This window comes from Pyrgilauda ruficollis, unplaced genomic scaffold (genome assembly GCF_017590135.1).
Source record: "Pyrgilauda ruficollis isolate IOZ18807 unplaced genomic scaffold, ASM1759013v1 scaffold32, whole genome shotgun sequence".
Taxonomy (NCBI): Eukaryota; Metazoa; Chordata; class Aves; order Passeriformes; family Passeridae; genus Pyrgilauda; species Pyrgilauda ruficollis.
In genome coordinates this window covers 3,020,313-3,041,612 of record NW_024524600.1, presented here as the reverse complement: position 1 = coordinate 3,041,612, position 21,300 = coordinate 3,020,313, and the positions used below count along the sequence as shown (strand labels likewise).

General features: G+C 42.6%; 1 protein-coding gene across 1 annotated transcript in view; it reads left to right on the top strand.

The window, feature by feature from the left end:
* PLXNC1 (plexin C1) overlaps window positions 1–17,541 on the top strand; it is a 68,379-nt gene extending 50,838 nt beyond the window's left edge. The window contains exons 22-31 of the mRNA XM_041474428.1: window positions 3,472–3,649; window positions 4,841–4,944; window positions 9,149–9,203; window positions 10,237–10,268; window positions 10,357–10,464; window positions 12,394–12,557; window positions 12,997–13,144; window positions 14,958–15,098; window positions 15,192–15,266; window positions 16,912–17,541. Of these exons, the coding sequence (XP_041330362.1) occupies window positions 3,472–3,649; window positions 4,841–4,944; window positions 9,149–9,203; window positions 10,237–10,268; window positions 10,357–10,464; window positions 12,394–12,557; window positions 12,997–13,144; window positions 14,958–15,098; window positions 15,192–15,266; window positions 16,912–17,016 (1,110 nt within the window). The 3' untranslated portion in view covers window positions 17,017–17,541. The remainder of the gene's footprint in view (window positions 1–3,471; window positions 3,650–4,840; window positions 4,945–9,148; window positions 9,204–10,236; window positions 10,269–10,356; window positions 10,465–12,393; window positions 12,558–12,996; window positions 13,145–14,957; window positions 15,099–15,191; window positions 15,267–16,911) is intronic.
* Window positions 17,542–21,300: the final 3,759 nt, after the last annotated feature.

Genomic DNA, 21,300 nt, shown 5'->3' with positions numbered 1-21,300 from the left:
TCTTCTACAGCTGTTCTATAACCTCTTCACAGGTGACTGTTCTGGCTGCTGCAGTAGGATCATACAATCAACCTGATATTTCCTGTTGATTATTTTCATAGTCTGGGAGATGGGAGTAGTTCTAAGGCAGTTTTGTTACATGGTACATCCTGGTACTGACTCTTTACATAAATTGCCTTTCACCAATCAAAAGAGGATTTTTTGGGTTTTTTTCTGTCTGTCTGATAAATGGAAATATGATTTGTTCAGATGCATAGCTGTTCAGATGCATAGCTGATGCATAGGGTAATGAATGAGAGTCCTTAAATAGCCCAGATTATTGTTCTTTATTTCTAAGAAAATATGATATTGTCACATTGCTTATTAAACCACATCTCATTTATTATCTGCTATGGTTATTAATAGCTCTGCTAAATAATTCATTGTGTGAAATTAATTTTCAAGGAAACTACAAATCTGAAAAGCCATCTGCATATACTGTCTTCAAATATCATTATTTCTGTGACTGCCTGAGTGAAAATACATTTTTTTAGGTTTGTTCCTGTCTTGTAGCTAGGTTCCAAGCTAGTTCCTGTGCAAATAGTGGCAGGTGCCACCTTCTCCTTAAGTAGCCTTTAACAATTCTTACAACCCATGTTAAAGCTTTTCTCAAGAGTACTGTGACTTTGTCTTGCTGTCATAATTTCTAGTGTGTGAAATCTCATGTCTAGATATTATTAGCTTGAACCAGGTTCTATAATTTTCTCCTGAACCTTTTGCTAAGTTAATAGTATTTTTGTTTCCTCTGCAAAGTGAGAGAGCTTAGAAAAAGGCTTGATGATATTTTCTTTCAACTTTCACATGGCCTCCCCTGATTTCTCATATATTTTCTGACCTCCAGAGCTGATCATAAAAGGGCTTTCATAACTTTACAATAACTTCTGTTTCTTTTTCTAGTTCTACACTATGTGTCTAAGTATAGCGACTGTGACTGTCGGCTTCTGATTAATGGTTTCTAAAGCCAGGGACTGTGCTGTCAGACAGGTTGAATCTGATTTATGAAAACTTCAGCTGCAGAGGGACAACTTAATAATAATTGGCTTTCCTAGCTCCCCATCAATTGCTTTATCACTTAAGATTAACTTCTGCAGGAAATCGTATCAGCAAAACCATCTGGCTCTCATGGCTTAGAGACTTTTACGTGTTTAAATATTCCTTCCCATCTGACCACTTCTTTGAGTTATAAAGCATTCCTATTATCCTCATACTGTGGATACTTTCACTTAAGGAGTCCATACATGACTTGCATTCCACCGACATGAAGGGTGACTACTCTCTTTTCACAGTGCTGTCATCCTGCAGCGAGTGGAGCTGGACTGGGAGGGCTCTCATGTGCTAATGACTGAAGAGGCTGCACATTCCTGTGCAGCCTATGTGAGAGTATATGCTGAAAAGGAAAGGAGGAAGAGAGATAGACAGTTCCTCTTGGTGGTCTGAAAGGAGTGGAAAATGAAGCAGGAGCAGGAACATGAATATTGCAGTGTAGGAATAATGTTAGAAGGAAAGGAATGCTTCCAAGGATGAAGGGCCAAAGCAACATCAGTTAAAGTGCAAGGATCTACTTCAGAAAGATCAGTTCAGAGACTAGAAGGGGCAAAGGCTGATTAAAATGAGTTTTTCAAGGACAAAGTACAGTTAGTCCCTGTCCACATTTTAATCCTACAAGACCATGACTTCAGGGCAGACAGAGTCAAGGACAGGACTGCTGTCTGTACAGTTGGTCTGTGGGCCTAACCAAGCATGACTCCCTCATTGCTGTGCCAATATATTTTTTTACTAATTTTCTGCATGAAATCCCAACCTGAGGCATGGTGTCCAGTCTGCTTCTCCTTCTGCAATTCCCACATATCCTTGTCTCTCATTCCATCTGTCCTTTCCATGGACTCATTTTCCTCACAATTAAACATCTCAGTGTTCTGATTAAGTTGTTCCCTGTTACTTCAGTTACATCCTAGTCTTTCTTAAACCATAATCTTAATCGTTTTGCAACCCCGTTTTTAATAATCCCTTTGCTTCTGTAGAGACAGTAAAGTTAATTTTTGTTGCATTGGACTACTTTTTTTCACCAGTAGCATGTTGTAATTTCCACTCTTGCTGGGTAATAAGCAGAAAATACTATTCTACAACTATTAATAACTGTCAGTTTTTCTGAGAAGTTAGGAAAGTTGTCCCTGCAACAACCTGAACAGAAATTCTTTCCTTCACATGACAGCAGAGAAAAAAAATTGTTTACTTGCTTCCTGTTTTAATGCTCAGTCCTTCAGAGTCACACCTGGAGTCCTCTCATTTCAGTCAGAAGATAAATGTTACACCAGAACTGTTCAGCAGCCAGAATGGTTTGAGTACATTTATTTTCCTATGCCATTTGCAATCAAGTGCTGGTACCTAAAACACTTGTTTTAATTCTGTCCCAAGACATCTCTAGCAGAACACCTGTGTCCATGTAGCTGGACAGCAATTTCACTGCACAGAGCAGGCTGTGGCACTGGAAATTTCTGATGTTATTGCTTGGCAATTGCAATTACAACTTAGCAATTCTGTGCTCATCCCTTATTCCCTGCCTTCTAGCAGTTAATCTGCCTGACCTGATCAGAAATATGACCTGACAAAAAAAACATTCCCTGGAGATGGTCACTCAGTGTCACTGGCAGCTCCCTCCAGTCCCTACTCAGCTTGTGTGCAGCCTAGCAGAGGAGTTGTGTCCCAGCCAAGAGTAGCAATGAGCTGAAGGGCAGGGGTGCTGTAACCAGACCTGGTGTTTGAGCTGAAATAACAACTAATAGGACACAATGCACTTTTCTGTGCAGATCTGTACCACTTTGCAGATTCTATCTGCTCTCTCTTTTCACTGCTGCTGTGGCAGCCCTGTCTGTGCTGCCTCCAGAGACAGGGCTGTACGCAGACAGACACCGACACCTCCAGGGGAGGTGTACCTTCTGTGGGATATAAGGCACTCAGCATAATCTGCTGGTGTAAATATGCATTTTAACACTGCTTTCCTGCCACTCTGAATCAATCATGCTTACCATGACTGCTTACTCAGCAGCCTTATCAGATCTCTTGTCACTTACAGTTTTGCTGTTAAGGCATTCATTTTACATAAAAGATCTGCTTTTTTTAGAACATGCATTGTAATTCTTCCTCTTCTCTTGTTGTTTTTTGGTAATTCACTGAAATATATTTGCACAAAAGCAGAAGACAAATTACACTCTTGAAAATATATAGTTATACATATATCTATTTTTCATTTTATGAACAGGAAGAATTATAAATGCTTCTTTGTGTAATTCCTTCAAATAATCTTTATTTGAAACAACTTCAATAATAAATATGCTGAAAATCTCTCGGGTGCTAAAAATCTGTCAGGAGTTTGTAGGTTTCCTATGCCAGGTGTTCCCTGTAAGTCAGAATAACATGTGTTTCTTTCCCCAGACGCTGAACATTATCTTTGAAAAGGTTCCAGAAAACGAGAGTGGAGATGCCTGTCAAACTATCCAAGTTAATGTTCTGGACTGCGACACCATAGGCCAAGCCAAGGAGAAGAGCCTTCAGGCTTTCTTTAATAAGAATGGCTTTCTCTATGGTCTTCAGCTGGATGAAATTGGTCTTGGTAAGAGAATGTCACTATGCTGTATTTTCATGGAGTTTACTGGTCTGTTGTGGAGTTTCCTTATTAGGAATGCCTACCTTTGGCTTTGATTCTTTTCAGCGTTCATATGGAAAGTAGCTTTTGTGAGGAATTTCTAGGCAAACACTAGATCATTTATGTTGTCAGTTAGAACACTGGAGCTGTATCTGCTTCACTTCTGCAAGGACTTCAGCATTGCAATTAACAAACAGATGTTATTTATTATGCATATAGAATTTACCTATTCCTTGTCTGGGGTAAGTAAGGTGGCAGGCCTGTCCACCTAAATACAGTTGTTGTACATTTTGTCAGTGGATAAGATGACACATGTCATGATTGTCAAGTATTTTAGTCCCTATGTACTATTCCTCCTACCTCCCTTTCTTCCTACAGGCCTACATTGCCCTCGATCAGGAGAGCTTTCAAATAAATCTTATAGGTTTATATAATAATTTGCCCGTGACTCACGAAGTCACCTACAATATCTGCAGATGTAAATAAGGCTGTTCCAGCAGATGAGTCAAACCACCTTTCCTTGTTGGGTTTTCAAAAGCCCATGGTCTGTAGCTACTACCACCATACCACTTCCTACGCAGCTGGTAGGAAACCTAACTAGCTCTATATTGCTGACATTTGTCACCTCCTGGACTTGCTCCCTAAGGTGTTGATGCTTCCTCACCATCTCAGACCCTGTGTTGGCACGTGCTCATCATTTGTTTTCATATCTGATGTCTTGATGTCTGTATCCTTTACAAGTGCCTGACCACCCTTCACAAGTACTGTGTCAGTCTTGTACAGCTCATTTTATTGATCTCTTAGAAGTGGCTTGTGGAACCTCTCTTCTAGTCCCAATGTAACCTTAACAGCAGGACCCACTTGTGCCGCAGAATAGTGATTAGTGAAAGCACCTCCAAAAACTCTACCTTGACCAACACAAAGTGAAGCACCAAAACCTGCTGAAAGGGAAGCCACCCAGGCTGTCACCCCAGAAAAGGAATCAGAAGTGTAGGAGTGCAAAACCACTTTCATGTGACCTAGCACAAGGATAGAGAGAAGCAGCTCAGTTGGGAGTCACTGGTGCAAAAATAGTTGAGTGTTGTTTTTCTTTACAAATATCAGTACAGTGAGAATGCCATTGGGGTTTAATTGTTTTCTGTTGCTTTCATACTGCAGAACTTGTGTCTGAGGAGCAGCAAAGAGAATTGTTAGATATTGATGGTTCCTCAGAGGTGTTGGATGATGGGATAAGGAAACTAAATACCATCGGCCATTACGAGGTAAGCACAGAAGCCAGACCAATGAGTTGAGAAGATGTTTCTCCACAGCTCTCAAATGTGATCTGCATGGCTTGAAGTCATAGCTGAGCATCATCAACAGAAGGAGAGAACTGAGTGGCACACAACATTCTTGCCAATGAGTCATGTTTTATGTTGCTTTTCAGAGGTTTCCTTGTTTCAGAGTTGCTTGGTTCAAACATACCAGGTAAACTGTTACTTCTGTCAAGCATTTCATTTAAAACAGAATCTGATTTCCAGCTATGAACATTGCCTTGGGTCTTTTTGAGTCTCTGCTGTTGAGTTTTTGTTGCACCATGAGCAATGTTTACCTCATCCTACCTCATATTTTGATTATCTGAACAGGCAGTATTGATACTTCTGAAATCTCATCACGAGTCAGAATAAAAAGGATTGATGGCTCTTCTCCCTCTTTTCTTGATACCTCCTATGTCAGTCTCCTTGCCATTTTCTCTCTCTGTTTCTGCTTCCATCTGCTGTTGGCACTTGTACCATGTCTTCCCCTCTGCTTCCAGCTGCCCCTGTAAAGCAGTTGTTTGCAATGCTGCAATAATCTGTCCATCACTGCAACAACACACAAAACTGCAACTGGTGGCAGAGCCCTGCTGGCTGCAGCACACTGTGAAAGCATAGCAAGCAGCATTTCCTCTCTGAGGAGTTTTCAGTGACACCAGTCAAAATAGAGAGTGAGGTGTTGGAGGAAAATGTGCAGCAGGTGATTGGCCTCAGGTGATATGGAAGTTCACATGTGATGCTCACAGATAGATTTTGGAAATGGAGGTTATCATGCTGAGTGCTTTTACAGATCTTTTCTCATGCCTCATTGAATTTGAAAGTCTGGCTCTTAACAAGTTCATAAATTTTTATTGATTTAGAAGTTTTGGTGCCATAGGTCTGTGCTGTGCAGTGCAGTGTGGTGCTGAGCAACCTGAGCCAACACAGAACATGTTGCTGTCTGCATGAGCAAGTACTGTGCCATCCATAGAGAAACAAGGATTTCTAGCAGGACTTTGTATCCTGGGCAGAGAACAAGGCTGCTTAGATCTGAAGCAAGCTCATTTGCAGTCACTTTACAGATTTCTGTAGGCATCTGTTGCTCTCCTTACCTCACAGGGGTTCAGCAGTGAACCCAGGCGTCCTGAGTCACCATCCAGTGGCTTTTCCTGTGCCTGTCTTGAATCTTGTCTGTAGATGAACACGTGACCTCCTCCACTCCACTTGTAGAGATTTTGTACAAATTAGGACATTGTAGTGTTGCAGTTTGAGCCTGTGCAGCACAGGTCAGTGTAGATTTGAATTAGATTAGGTGTTTGAACTTCTGTCCAGTGCAGCAGTACCTGCCTCTTTTCCACAGGCAGCTGTTGCAGGTGCTCCCTGCTTTTCCCAGCAGCCTTCTGTATGCCTGGAGCTCATGGCATGCTGTGGCCCATGGGTGTCAGACCTCATGGCAAGTAAGTCTGCTCCATTGGTCTCTGTCATCCCTGGGTTTCTTTGTCCCAGCCCTTGTTTTGTCTGAGGTTTCTGCAGGCAAGGGTTTCTTGCAGATGCAAGTTAGGTAGGAGGTGCAGTTGTTTTTGCAAGCTGTAACTACACTAATTATAGCTTAGCAGCTGCCTTATGGAAATTGTACGGCATGTCTCTTCCATATTTTAGTTCACATTTTCTGACACTGACAAAATAACATACATTTTAGGCAAAAGCTCAGTGGCATTTTAGGCAGTGGCTTAGTGACAAGTGTTATCCATTAGCATATCTGGTTTATTTTCTTGTATGCATATTGATACAAAAAGGAATGTAAAAGTGTCTAGATAGCAAGAAAAAGGAACATTGCATACACTCTATGAGGGCAGTAACATTGCCTGAGAAATTCCAGCTTACATTTCAACAATGCCTCGAGTTTTGTGGCAAGCCTGAATTTTTCTTTTTTTTACCAGCCTTAAATGCTAGAAAGTAACCAGATGTTAACAATTGGGAAGTACCATCAAACCTGTTTAAGACACTGGAACATGAGGGTTGTGTTGTGAAGGTCCCATAGTCACCAATCAATCTTGAAAAAGTAGACTTAGTTTCTACACTGATTTTTAAAATATGCAAAAAATATTTTTTAAAATATGTGATGAGAAAAAAATCCACTGTACTGTTAGACTCTCTTATGCCTCTGGCCTGTGTGCTACTTTTGCTCTATTTTTGTGGCTCCTAGGAAGTTTATCGATGTGTTTATTTATGAGGTCTATACTATCATTTCCATGAGAATAACCACAAGCCATGACAAGAAAGTTGGTAATTATCTTGACATCCTATTCCCCACACAAGAAGAGAGCTGGACAGTCACTTTCAGATCTGCTGTCCAGTCACAGCTCTCCAGTTTCTCAGCTGTTAAAAGTACCACACATTCCAGGAGCAGGTAGAGCCCCATCAAGCAAAACTGAATGTGATCCTGAGAGCTCACTGGCAAGGACTGGATTACAGTGAGAACAGGAGGCCTGGGGAGCAAGAGGCATAGAGCCACACTACCATGTCTTCTGGGTTGCAAAGTAGCTGTATTCCATGTTGTCTGGATTGGAAGAGATCTCTCTTCTCCCTGTTTGTCCCCCTCAATAATGCAACTGACAAAGCAAACATTTTTTCAGATGTCCATGGGAGCAGCCCACCACAAAAAGTGATTTAGACAGCAAGATGCAAAAAGAAGGGGGTTTTTAAATTGGGTTAGTTTTTTTAAAATTGGATCACACTGTAAGAAACAGCAAGTATGGCTGCTGCAGTAATGATAAAGAAGGGAAAGCATAGTCTACTCACTGCTAAAAGCATAATTTGTCCCAAAAATAAAACCTAGAGTGCTGGTTTTGGTCATGGCTGCTCTGCAGCAATGCTTCAGATTCCTGGAGGGAAGAACAGTTTTCCCTCTGAGCTCTGCCCATCTCCCTCAGGACAGAAGTCAACACATTTCAGCACTGAGCTGCCCTCCTACTTCTTGGGGAGGGAATGGAGGCAGCACGTTGCCCACATTGCTCCGGGGAGGGCTGAGCTGCTGGCTAGCACTGTTCCTGCTTATCTGTCTTCAGGGCTAAGTGAGAGGACTGTCTGGGTGTTGGTATCCCCTCACAAGCTAGCCTTACAGCATATTCCTATTTGTAGTGTGGTTTTCAAGTGTTCTGTGCTATCTAAAATAGTTCTGAAAGTCTGTGTGAGAGATGGAATCTCTGCAAAAAAAAATCATAAAATAGATTGCATTTACTTTCCAGGAGCAAATGTAAGTGCAGATTTTTTTGGCACAAGACACAGCTTTTGATAGAGTATCTTAATGTTTAAACTGGTTTCTCACACCAGGCTGGCTGCCAAGGTTTAAAAAACACTTAAATTATTTTGGCAGAGATCCCTTCCTAGAACTGGCCGGTTGTTTTTGTAATTATAGAGGCAAGTACACTAGCACTTGGCAAGACTCAACATTTGATAGCAGAGCAGTGGTGTAGTTCTCAGTGGGAGCCATTTTTTAGTTACTCTTTGACAATAAAAGCATGGCTTGCCAGTTTGTTTTAAAGATAATGTGTAACATCCTGGCAACACTATAAATTCAGGGAAGGAGGAGGTAGATTTTTCCTAGAAATCCCAAGATGGTAAGATATGGATCTTGATCTTATGGTGTATAAATATTTTGCTCAGTTTGAAAATAGTTCTTGGGAGCACCAGGCTTAACCCTCAGAATGGCCCCTCCACAGAACATGGGTAGAACAGACTGAGCTGAAAGAAAGGGGACCAGGAGTGAACTCACCTTTGTGTACACCTCTCTGCTTCACCTTCCCGTAAGATTCTGTTGCAGTGGGCACAGAGAATTTAACCAGAGCAATCTATAGAAAAATGGATGCAAGAAACATCACAGAGCAATACATGAAAATGAAAGTGTCCACATATGGACTGAATCAGAAAAATCAAAGGAAGGGAAAGGTCTTCAAGGCTGGTGCACTGGAAGAGGTGCCTTCCCACCTGGCTGGGTAATGCTGACAAGGTGCAGCTGCTGCCCCTGCCCCAGCCCTGGCTGCCTGCTGAAGGCTGTGCACACTGTGGTAGAACAAAGCAGGCTGGGCTGTCCTGCACTGCCACGGGCTGAGGGACAGAGGAAATGAAACTGAGGCTTTTGTGAATTCTAAGCACTTTTATTTCAGCATGATATGTTTGTTTTTTCTTTCAGATTTCAAATGGAGCAACCATAAAAGTCTTCAAAAAGAAGGCAAATACCCGATCAGGTAACAAACTCACTGTGACCCATTTAAATTTTTGTGCAGAATGGTTGGGAATGCAGACAACTGAGCTGTGACAGATTGTATCTTGGTCTACAGGAGGTCAGAGGAATTGGTACTTTGATATAGTTGAGCCAAATGAAGAGCCTTGGCTCTGGGCCTCTGGCAGGCACAGTGGGCCTAAAAGGAAGAAAGAAGGCAAAGGAAAGAAGGACAAAAGGGCTTACAGTCCTCAGCAAATGATTGCTTAGAGATAGAGGCTTATAGGCAGGAAAGCAGGACAGGGAAGCCCAGGTGACACAAAGAGAGTGAACAACTCTCTCTCCCTGGTGCTGAGAGCTGTGCATCACATAGTGCTGCACTGTCCAGAAACACGAATGATAAAACCCCCACTGTTTGATAATTTTCCTTATTCTCTTGAGTGTGTTTCTGAAAGCTTTGACTTCACTTTCTGAACAGCATGTCAGGAGATAAAGGGTGCTTACAGGGGGCCGGTTCACCTCACCTAGCCCTGTGATGCAGGTTGCTCCAACCCAGCTGGTGGATGAGGTTAGAACTTCCTGTAGCCCCTGTGAAGAAACACACTCCTAACTTGTGTTTCCTTATCATCAAAGTTAGGAGAGACACGTGCATCTCTCTGGTGTGGCCTCTCCCTCAGCAAAACTGAGGTTGTGTGTTCCCAGCCACTGTGGTCAAGCCTGACCTCAGTCCACCTGCACTCAGGACTCCTAGAGACTTAAACCCCTGCAATCATCTCATCTTGTCCTCCTTTCAGAGGAGCTGTGATTGCTGCCAGCTTACCCGAGCAGCAGAGAGGATGCTGTAGCTTAGTGGTCTGAGCTACAGGTTGGCACTAGGGAGGTGCACAGAACCCGGGCACATCTCAGAGACTTCCCCCACAGTGCAGGCAGGGAAGGATGACACTGGCTCTGCTTGCTTGGCATCTTGGATGCACCCTGCTGCACGGCCCAGAGCACAGCAGAACTCACAAGCTTGGAGCTGTGTGTTTCATTAATGGCTCTCTGCTTTTGTTGTTTAGATGTGGACTACTCAGATGAACACTGTCATTTGGTGAGTTGAATCATTCCACTGCTAAGTGGTAGATTTAATACTGAGCTGTATTTGGATCTGTGTAATCTCTCTAATCTCTTCATGACAGATTTTACCAGACTCGGAAGCAAACAAAGATGTGAAGGGAGCAGGTCACAAAGGAAAGCAAAAATTCAAAGTGAAAGAAATGTATCTCACAAAACTTCTGTCAACCAAGGTAAACTGTAAAAGCTCTGTTTTGGGGAAGGGCTGATGTTGGCTTGGATAGTTTGGCGGAACAGAAATACAAACTAAACCAGAAAATGTTCAGACTTCCTGTGTGTAAATCAAATGTTAAATGAAAAGGTAGCACATAAAAATCACTCCTCTACCTATGGGGAATGACCATTTGCAATGACAGACACATTTTGGGTTTTCTGATACTAGAGTTCTAAAATTGTCTGATTACACATAGTATCTCCTCAGTTATACAACCTTCTTCTCAGGTTAAAGAAAAAAGGTTGGTATTTAGCCTGTGGAAAGTGAGTTTTACCAGAGAGCTCCATAGAGTGAGAATGAGCCCCTCTGGAATGAACAGCTTTCAGTCAACAATCTCCTCAATCTGCTCTAGAGTTTGCCCAGCTTAGAGATGACATCTGAAGCCTGAGTTTCACAAGATACTGCCCACAAAATGAAATTTGTTATGGTTTCAGATTAAGCATTCAAAATAACTAGATTAATTTTAAAAGCCAGGTCCTTAGGATTTATAATACAAGTACCTAATTTATACAATGTGCATTGCTTAGGAATAAGTCCTGCTCACTCCCTCCGGTAACATCATCTTGTTTCTGACTTACTCCAAATGGTTAGAAAGCTCTTTGCAACAGCACATTGCATAAAATATTAATGGCTGCACAACACTGAGCTGTGCAAGAGGCCTGAAGGGATGATGATTATAACCTTCTTGCATTTAAAAATCTATCAATCATGATTTAATTAGCTTGTTGATAGCATCTGAAGTAATTTGGGACAGTCCCCAAAGTGAGAGTGAAGACTGGTCATTTCTCATGACCTGTGAAAACTAACATGAGCCCTCAGGAAATGTTGGAGTAAACCAGTAATGTCTTATGGTGGTAAGGTACAGAAGAAAAGAACAGGCTTTTTAGAAACAGACCATTTAAAGGGCTTAAATTAATCATCTCCTGCAAAGTAGGACACTGCCCTGAACAACGGAGCTGTGATATTCTTTGCTGTGAAATTCCTGTCATGATAGGCTGTGCGCTAAAGGAAATTGCATCTCACCATCTCTGTCTCTGCTCCCCTCTCTCCCATACATGTACACAGACACAATTGCAGAGTTTACCCCATGAAATGAACTGGCCAGGACTCATCAAGGCTCTGGGATATGATTAAATCCTTCTTGTCAAGAGAATATTGGGCTGAACTGAGCTTCAGAACAGATGTGAAGAAATAAAGCAGAAAACAGTGTTTTGCTTTGTTTGCCTCTGCTTATAAATACGCTGTGATTGTCAGTGAGTCCAGCAGCAACCAGTCCCTTCCTTTAGTGAACCAAATATCTTCACTTAAGTATCAGAAATATCCAGCTTTCAGTTCTTCTCTCTAATATTAGTGTCTTATAGCACCCAAAGCTGTTATCCTAGAATTAGATCAAGTGCCAGAGCCACTTGGCTGTGAAGTGTTGATGAGCACGTGTTGAGCACGTGTCACAGATGGCACCTGGACGACCAGTGCCCCAGGAAACTGGCTCAACTGCTTTTTTTCTCACCTTCTTCTTAATTCCAGTCACAAATTCCAAATGCTTTTAACAACAGTGGCAACAGTATCCCAAGATTTGATGTTGGGATAAAGACCCACTTGGGTCTTTATTAGCCCAAGTGGTTCTTCCCACGTGTGATTTATCACAGAGTTCACCATGATCCTCCTGTAAGCAGAGCAACAGGACACACGACATATGGAGGGAGCTCATTGTGATGTACTGTAGTTTCATTTTTGTTACTGTCTTGTTTCCCAATAACCTATGGCCTTGATGTTTGCCACAAGCTTGTTGTAATTTCTGTGTGTGTGGTTCTCTCGGGGCGCACACAGCTCTCTGAGGTATTCTTTGCTTGTGTAATAGTAACAAAATATTAACTTTGTTACTTTTCAGGTGGCAATTCATTCAGTTGTTGAAAAGCTCTTCAGGAGCATTTGGAGTTTACCCAACAATAAAGCACCTGTTGCCATCAAGTACTTTTTTGACTTTTTGGATGCCCAGGCTGAGAGCAAAAAAATTACTGATCCTGATGTGGTCCACATATGGAAAACCAACAGGTATGCCCATGGGATATGTGCAGGAGTGCATGTGCTTTCTGAAAATGTACTTGCAAAAATGAAATATGTCAGGTGTGTCAGAAGAATAAGATTTTGGCATGTCTGGGAATAAGATGTGGTTTGGCTTTGTGGATAACAGCAACTTTAGTGTATTGATTTAATACAACACAAACCACCAGAGCTTCCAGGTCTGTGCAGCCTGCACACCGACTTCATGCTCTGTAAGAAGTAGCAGCAGATTGAGAGCTTTATTTGAAGCTGGGTGCCTGACAGAAGTGTTTGCTCTGTAGCCTTTGTTCCCTGACCCCTTTTTTAGTGTGAAGAAGCAGCCAGGAATGTGCTCTGTTCCATGAGTGCAGTTGCAATTAAGGACCATTTTAAAGCATTTGTGCTACTTGAGTGGCTGATTTTAAAGATGTTTGTTCTTTCTCCTGTCTAGCCTTCCTCTTCGCTTCTGGGTGAACATCCTGAAGAATCCCCAGTTTGTCTTTGACATCAAGAAGACTTCACACATAGATGGCTGTTTGTCTGTGATCGCACAAGCCTTCATGGATGCCTTTTCTCTCGCAGAACAGACACTGGGGAAGGTAATGCTGCCCCTCCAGTCTTCTACTACTTTCTCAAGCAATGTCTTTTTCAACTGTATAATGATTAAGATGATGAAATCCTGGATCTGCTGATATGGGGGGCAGAATTGTCAGGGGCCTAATTAAACTGGGTTTCCATTCCTCATTGCACTGTCTCCTGAGACTGAAGAATTTACCAGTAGACAGACACAGCTACGAGAATGCCTTATTTGTAGTTAACTGCTGCTTGTTTTCTCTGCAATTTAGTTCTGCACAGTGTGTTTACACAATAGGTGGCAGAAAATGGAAATTGTGAAGTTCTAATGAAGTTTTAATGTAGTTTGAAACAAAGGTCTTCAAAGTATTCACGTTATTTGATAAGTAGTCCATATTTTGTCTGCCACACACCAGTGTGCAGAAAACACACACAATAAGCTAGGGGAAGCTGTAAGAATACTGAAAGACCTCTGAAGTTTGAAACAGTTCCTTTCACATATATTAGCTGCTCCCTTTTCATATGCAGAATTATTTGCTGGAGCAACAAGTTCAGGAATCTTACATTCAAAAACTCTTTAGTATAGTGTCCAGAGCTCTGGGGATCAAAATTACTTCCTTTTCCCCGAGGGTATTTTCCTTTTCTTTGGACCAAAGCAGGAAGCTTTTGTTCAGGCTCATACTACCAAGAAAAACAGAATTTATTTAAAAATGGACTAATTTCCTATGTGATCTAATCCAACTGCTCATCTGTTAGAAGTAAATAGCAATTAATGTGCTTATTTATGTTACTTTAGGAGTGAAGTATCATAAATTAAAGCTAATCACATCACTTCCTTGATGGAAAAACTGCAAATGAGCACGGTTGTTAGGTTTCTGTGCTTAACATCCACTGTACAGAATTGTTGTAACAACAGTTCCTGTTAGCTATTTGAAAAGAGGTGCTGAAACCTGATAATGGTTTGCAATGCAGCAAACATCTTGTGACCTTTTAGTACTAAAATGTATTTACTTTCATGATTTTTAGGCTTTTATCTTGAAGCATCTTTTAGCCATTTAGAAAATAAACATTTAAATTACTTCATCACACATTGGAAGCAGTGGTGACAAGATAACACATGGTTATGCCATTTATTGCCCAGAGCTTAAACAGGAAACTACCAGCCCCTACTTTTGCATTCTGAAAATCAGTTTTCCAGGTGGGGCTTTGGCTCCTATCACAAGCATCAGCACTTTTTTCCTCAAATGAGCCTAAAGCTCCTGGAGAGCTTAATGCTGACCTGGGTTGTTGAAGCCCTGGGGTGAAGAAAAATCCCTTTGGCTGTGCTTGTCTGGCAGTCAGCTCTCCATGCTCTCAAACCCCTGAGGGAAAGGAGTTGTAGGGACCAAAGAGATTTAGGGGAACCTCTGCCAGGACAGCATCTAACAAGACTCTGGTGTGTCACTGCCAGGGAACTTTCCTTTCAGCAGTACTGCTGAATCCTGTATGTAAATTGGGTTTTGGCCTAGGACTCTTTGTTTCAGCTTTCATAATCTTTCAGATCTAGGGACCTGTAAGGAGGAAGTGAGAAAGAAAAATATGTCTGAGGGACAAAAAGTCATCAATCCTGATGTCAATAGAAATAATTACATGGCAATTGTCATGAAACACAATACACTATTAGTGAGATCCTGCCTCTGGTTTGCATCTTTGTTTCATAATCTTGGTTCCTTGCATATAACCACAGCAAAGAAAAATGAGTCACACAGACACAATTAGATGCAATTAACTGTGTGGAGGTGGAACCTTAGGAAATCTGTGCTGTGAAAAGTTAAAAGGCTTCAAATTTTTTCTTTTAAGGAAGCACCAACAAACAAACTTCTCTATGCTAAAGACATTCCTCTCTACAAGAAGGAGGTGAAAGCATACTACAAAGCCATCAGGGATCTGCCTCCATTGACCACTGCAGAGGTTGAAGAATTTCTAGCTCAGGAATCTAAGGTATGGTTGAGAAGCAGCAACTTCATTTGCTTTCATGTTAAGTTGTTTTTTTTTAAAGGAGAACTACCTAACCAAAACTGTTGTCTGTTTTAGAAACACGAAAATGAATTTAATGAGAAAGTGGCCTTGTTTGAAATCTACAAATACATAGTGAAATACTATGATGAGGTAAGCACATCTGCAATTTCAGCTGAATCCTTAATGTGGGGTAACACCAGGGCTGGGCTGCTGTGCAGCCTGCCAGGTGCCACTCCCAAGGCAGCCCCTCCTGCATGCAGCCGTGGCTGCTGCTGCTGAGCTCTGAGGGGCTGGAGCAGCGCAGCCCCAGGGCGGCTGAGGCCCCCACCCCTCCGAGGCACAGGCCAGAGGTTTGTCAGTGCACCTTTCCTGTCACTGCTGTATTGCACAGCGACAGCAGCAATAGCATTTTCCCTGCAGTTTTGAGGAAGTTCCTATATAGCTGAGGCTTCTTGCTTTACTGTGTTTGCAGAGTCTCTGCAAATGCCTGCCACAATTCCTGTGCACGCGCTCCATTTCCCTGGAGGTTCAGAAATCAGATCAGACTGTAGCACCAGGGTTCTCATTTTAACAGTCAGTGCAAACACCTCGGTGGAGCACACAGCCTTAAAGCAAGAGTTGTCTGCTCCTTTCCCATCATAGCTGTCTTAATGCTCTCCTCTAATAGTCTTTCTCTTAAAGAGAAGCAGCTATAGTTTCCAGTCCCTGCTATTACTAACAAAAGAAATCTTTTCTCAGCTGAAAGTACTTAGTCACAGGCTACCTCTAAGCTGCTTTCTAAGAAAATCCTTGTCCTCCACTTTGCATGATAGGATTCTCCACTCCATTTTGTTCAGCATCCTTAACAGAGGCTGCGTGTGCCTGTGCAGGGACTCAGATAAGAGCCAGCTGGGGTGTGTTGCCTGAAGGCCTCCTTATGCTTCCAGCAGGTTGTCTGGGTTTCCCAGCAACCAGGCCTTTCTCTCTTTCATCCTCAGCAGCACAGCACCAGCACTTGCTGTAGTCATCCAGCTCTCAGTCACCTGTTAGCTGGCTTACCACTTCTGATCTCTAACATCCCAAATTACCTGGATTCAGCATGAAATCCTCACCTCTTGAAACAAGGGATGATACTCAAAATGGCATCATCCTTTATTAAGCTTATTAAAATGATTGATACAGGAGAATTCAGTCTACTTTCTAGTCTTAGTGCCCATTTTTGCTTTTTTGAAGCTAGTACTGGCTAAACATAGCCCATCCTTAGAAGGAAATCTTCCCTCTGCTCTTCCCCCTCTGGCTTTTGACTGGGAGCAGCTAAATCTCTTTCATTGTTTACTGAGACCTGTCCCTGTGTAGCATTGCCAGCAGATATTTCAGACAGCAGTAGTGCTCCATTCTATCACCTGGGCGGGAGCCAAGTGGGTGAGTTAGAGGAAAAGAGACAGTTTATTGCCTTCAGCTTACAGGGCAGAGGAAGAGAAATAAAATATCACTTGCAAATCTTCTGTAGGGTAAAAGCTGGAGCACTGGCCTTGCCTCGCACTCAGAGGTGAGCATGTGTTGGGTTTGTTTTGGATTTTTTTGCTTGGCTCAGTCATTCTTTTGTGGAAGTGTTGCAAATCCTGTGATCAGAATGACTTGAAGGGAAAACTACCAAAATAAAGTGTTAAAGTCGGAAAAGAATGTTTACAGATAGGCAGGCATTTAATGCATTTTTCTGTCAGTAGTTGTTAGAGTACCGAAAAGCAGGCTTTGAAAAATAGCAAGTAAAATAAGCATTAAAAAAATTATTCTCTCTTTTGCTAATTGTTAACAGATTGTCAGCAAACTCGAGCGAGAACGGGGGTTTGAAGAAGTCCAGAAACAGCTCCAGCAAGTAAAAGCCTTATTTGATGAAAAGAAAAAATGCAAATGGCATTGAGCAGAGCACTGACTCACAGCATCACTGTGGGGGATTTTACATTAGCGCTACTGCTCCCAAAACTGTTTTGAATGACTTTATGTACAGGGTTTGAAACGTTTGGACACTCTTCTCCACTCTGACCATTCCACGTAATCTACGATTGGGAATGAAGTATGGGCATGGTTACATATTCACACAGGGGCATGTGAAAGTGAACCTAATGTTGGCAGGGTCAGCATTTTTAGGTACTTGAGCACACATAGCCCTTTGTTTCAAAAATACCTTCTAGTAAGCTTTTTGCTTGCTTTAAAATAAGGACATAGGAGATGTGCAAAATACACTGTAAGTTCAGAGTTGCCCACATGAACTTGCAAGTTGCTTACCTCTTTTTTTTAAGAGAAAAAGCTGATGTTTCGCCACATCCTTTCAGCAGCTTGGCAAACTGTGAGAGTGAGAATACGGGTCAGCTGCAGTTTCCTTCCTTCCAGTCAAATGTTCGCTAGTTCCTGTTCAGAAAAAATAAACGCCGTGAAAAACAAAACAAAAAAACAAAAAAAAAAAAAAAAGGAGAAAAAAAGGAAAAAAATAAAAGAAAACAAACAAAACAAAACAAAATCAAACAAAAAACCCAACAACAACCTGGCACCAAAGTGACACTTAGGATAAGTGTGTTTAGCAGACAGAGTGGGTGTGAGGTTGGAAGGCCAAGTGCCACATGGCAGGACTTACCTTTGTCAGGTTAGAAATTCCATGTCCAAAGTGAAGCGAACCACTGAGGGGAAGAGGTGAAGGGAGGCTTTTGGAAAAGGGCATTCAGCCACCATCAGTCTGTGTTTACATTTTTGACCTTTCCATCCTTAAATAAGCTGTGAAACACTTGTGAGCAGCTTCACAGCTGAAACTGCACTGCATCAGGACACTTGTGATTTGATGAAGCAGCTGCCAATGGCTGCACTTTGGTGCACAAACCTGTACTCAGGTGCATGATCAGCCCATGCATCAGTGCTGATGGTCCTGGCCAGCCTTGCCATCTGTGTACAAGGGCCTCACAGACCTAAAGCCAGCGTGTGGGGGTCAGGTCAGAGGTTGGTTTAATAATATTTAAGAACAGGAAGACTAGGGTTTGAGACTGGGGTTAGGGTGGGGAGGAGTAACTGTCTGCCTTAGTCTGGCTGGGGTTTTTTGAGGCTTGGCTGTTTTGGAGGAAAGGTGTCCATTACACTTGCATTGGTGGGTAAAGTCGGCCCAGCTGGAAAGCAGGGGCATGGCTGTGCTGCTGGGATGAGGCTGGTGCAGTGGCTTCTGCTGTGGCTCCAGCTCTGCTACAGCACCAGCGCAACCCTACCCTCTGCTAGAGAGCTGGAATGGTTTGTCAGCCTGGACTCTGCTTCGGTCACAGGAGGCACGTTCTGAGGCTGTCACGTGCCCTTAGATTTGAGGTAAGGCATTCATGACAAGGAGATACATTTCCATACATTTCTGGAGGGATCCACCACTGGAGGTGAGTGGTGTAGCACAGTGGCCCATGGGAGAGGGAATGGCACAGGTGACCCAGGTTTGGTACAGAAAGCCAGTGCTGGGGCTGTGGGCAGCCAGAGGTGGCTGCACAGGATTCCCAGGCAGCGGAGGGTCACAGGGTGCTGAGTTAGAGCCCCAGAGCTCAGGCATTGGTGCTAATGCTGCCTGCTCTGGTCACAAAGGCAGCTGGCCCGAGGCACAATCCCAGTGGCAGAAGCAAGGCGGGCTGTTAATGTGGAGAAAAGCAAACACAAAAACACGGTCCTGCTGCTCTGCCCCCTCCTTACCATGTGATTGCACAAGTTGTTCCTCTTGCATACCAGAGAGGGCAGCCACCAACCAACCCATACTGTGATGGCTTTGTTGGTTTTTTTTTTTTAAATTCAAGTCTTACACTTGCTATTAAGTTTACACTTTATACTTGATGGAATGTATGGCTTTGTTCAGGACGCTGCACTACAGTGTTGCAGTGCTTTCAGCAGTTCTCTGCCTGGCACAATGTATTTTGATAAGTTCAATTTTAATTAGAAAAAAACCAACCCACCTCTAACCTATCTTGCCCTCTGTCTAAAAGAGTGGACCATGGCTTGACTAGCACTTAAGCTTGGAATACCTGCACGTAAGGGCTTGATTTTTATTGTTCTTAATCTAACCTTTTAAAGCAGCATCAAATAAACAGAAAAAGCACAGTAATTGATACTGAAGGGGAGGCAGGAGCGGATTACGCTTTCCAGTTAGGTCTCTTCTACTTCAGGTGTTTGCTGGCAGTGCATTCAAATGAACTGTGATAGTTTTGTTCAACAGTAACCTTCTGTACAGGCAGAAAAAACAACTTCAACATTTCTGCTTGAAAAGCTGTAAAATATAATCTGTTTGCGTGGGTCTGATCCTGTGAACTTCACTATATGTGTTTATATTGATGAGGAAATGAAAATCAGTCCTATTCTGTATTTGTACTACTGCTTGTTTGCTACAATAGCTTTAATGATTTCTAGAGATTAAGTATGTGTTGAAGCAGGCCCTGTAGCATTAACTACAGCCTGGAATAGGATTATTGCCTTTTATTCAAGCCTCCTAAGCAGCGTCACTCTGTTAGTAAACCATTTTTAAGTCATACTGGGACTTTGTAGCCCATCAAGTGGATCTCACTAAGTGATGTGAAGTATAATTAAGTGATTGTGGCTCTTTTGGTAGGTTTGGGTCAGCACACAAAACATTGGCACACCTTCCGTATCTGCAATTTGCCATTACTGTCACACAGAGAAAAAGAACCACCTCTGACTATTATGGGTAATATGGCAACACAGCAGTTCTAATCGCATCCTCAGAAATGAAAATGAACTTCTCTTCAACTTACTTTCCCATGTTTACAGGCAAAGTGCTATGGCAAACAGCGTGTTTCTAACACTAGCTTACAGAGCATTATTTTGCAGTCATCTAGTTTGAAGTCAAATCTTACTAATGTGTAAAGTAATTCCTGTTGTACAGAAGTTAATCTGTTGTTTAAAATGAATGGTTTTAAAAAGTGCAAATGACAAATACATGTTGGTGTTTGTATGGGTTTATCTAGAATAAAAGCATTTGGAGGTTAGTTTGATTGTGTACTTTAAAATGGTTACAAGAAACCAAACAGCTGGTAACAATGCAAGGTCACGCAAGGAATGGAGTGTAAGACAGAGTGGCATCAGATGAGAAGCAGTGCTGCAGCTCCAGCCCTGCAGGACAGAGCCGTGCAGGTCAGCACAGCACACTTCCACCACACTGAAGTTGGGACGAAGAAGAACAGGAAGGTACAATATAACTTCTGGTGATGCTGGGGAGGGGAGGCACTGGTCTAAACTCCAGCAGCTGCTGAGCAGTGACCTCCTGCAGAGTCCGAATGGAGGGGGATTCCCTGGGCTGGAGGATTCCCAGCTGCCTTTCCACCTGTGGGAAGCAGCAAGAGGCCAGGGACAGGATGATTGTGCAGTGCCTGCCACAGCTGCACACAGCCTTCAGGATTTTCACTTCAACTGCACCACTTAACCATCACATCTGAGGGTGATGATATTTTTAAAAAACTAAACATGTTAAAAAGGATAATAACCCAATAATCCTTCTTTCAGAAGAAGGTGCTTAAGGGACAGGAAATAAGCTTTCACACAAAAAAAACCCTGAGACCAGCTGGAAAAGGTAGCCCACAGACCAGGTGCTGACCATCATTCCTTCTCCTGCTATTACCCTTTTCCTGCCCTCCAAGTCTTGCCTGGTTTGTATAAACCTCCCCTGCCCCCTGACATCAGGGAGCACCTTGCTGACACGTCTGCAGCTGGGGACAGAAACACGAAGCTGAGGACAGCTGCTCTTTGCAACCCTTCAGTGCTGGTGGATGCTGGTGACCATGGCATTTGGCAAAGCTGGCTCAGGCACAGAGTTACTTTGTACAAGTTCATACTGCAGGAGGCAGCAGAAATAGCTCCTGTTACTTCTAATCGCTATACTGTTTTCCTCAGAGAAGTTTAACGAATTCCCCAAGAATGCAAAGCCCTGGTTCAGGAATGATATTCCCTAATGTAGTTCTCCCACTGACACACTGGAAACCATGCTCTGCTCTCCCACTGCCTCACCTCCCCTCCCCTGAGGCAGGATGGAGAGGAGAATTGGAGGCAGAAAAGGTAAAGATCATGAGATCTTTGCTCATGAAGAAGAGTAAGAACAACTTACTGGAAACAGCAATGAGATACAAAAATGATCAGTAACAGCAATAGTACTAATGACAGAGGGTAGAAGGGAGGCAGATTTACA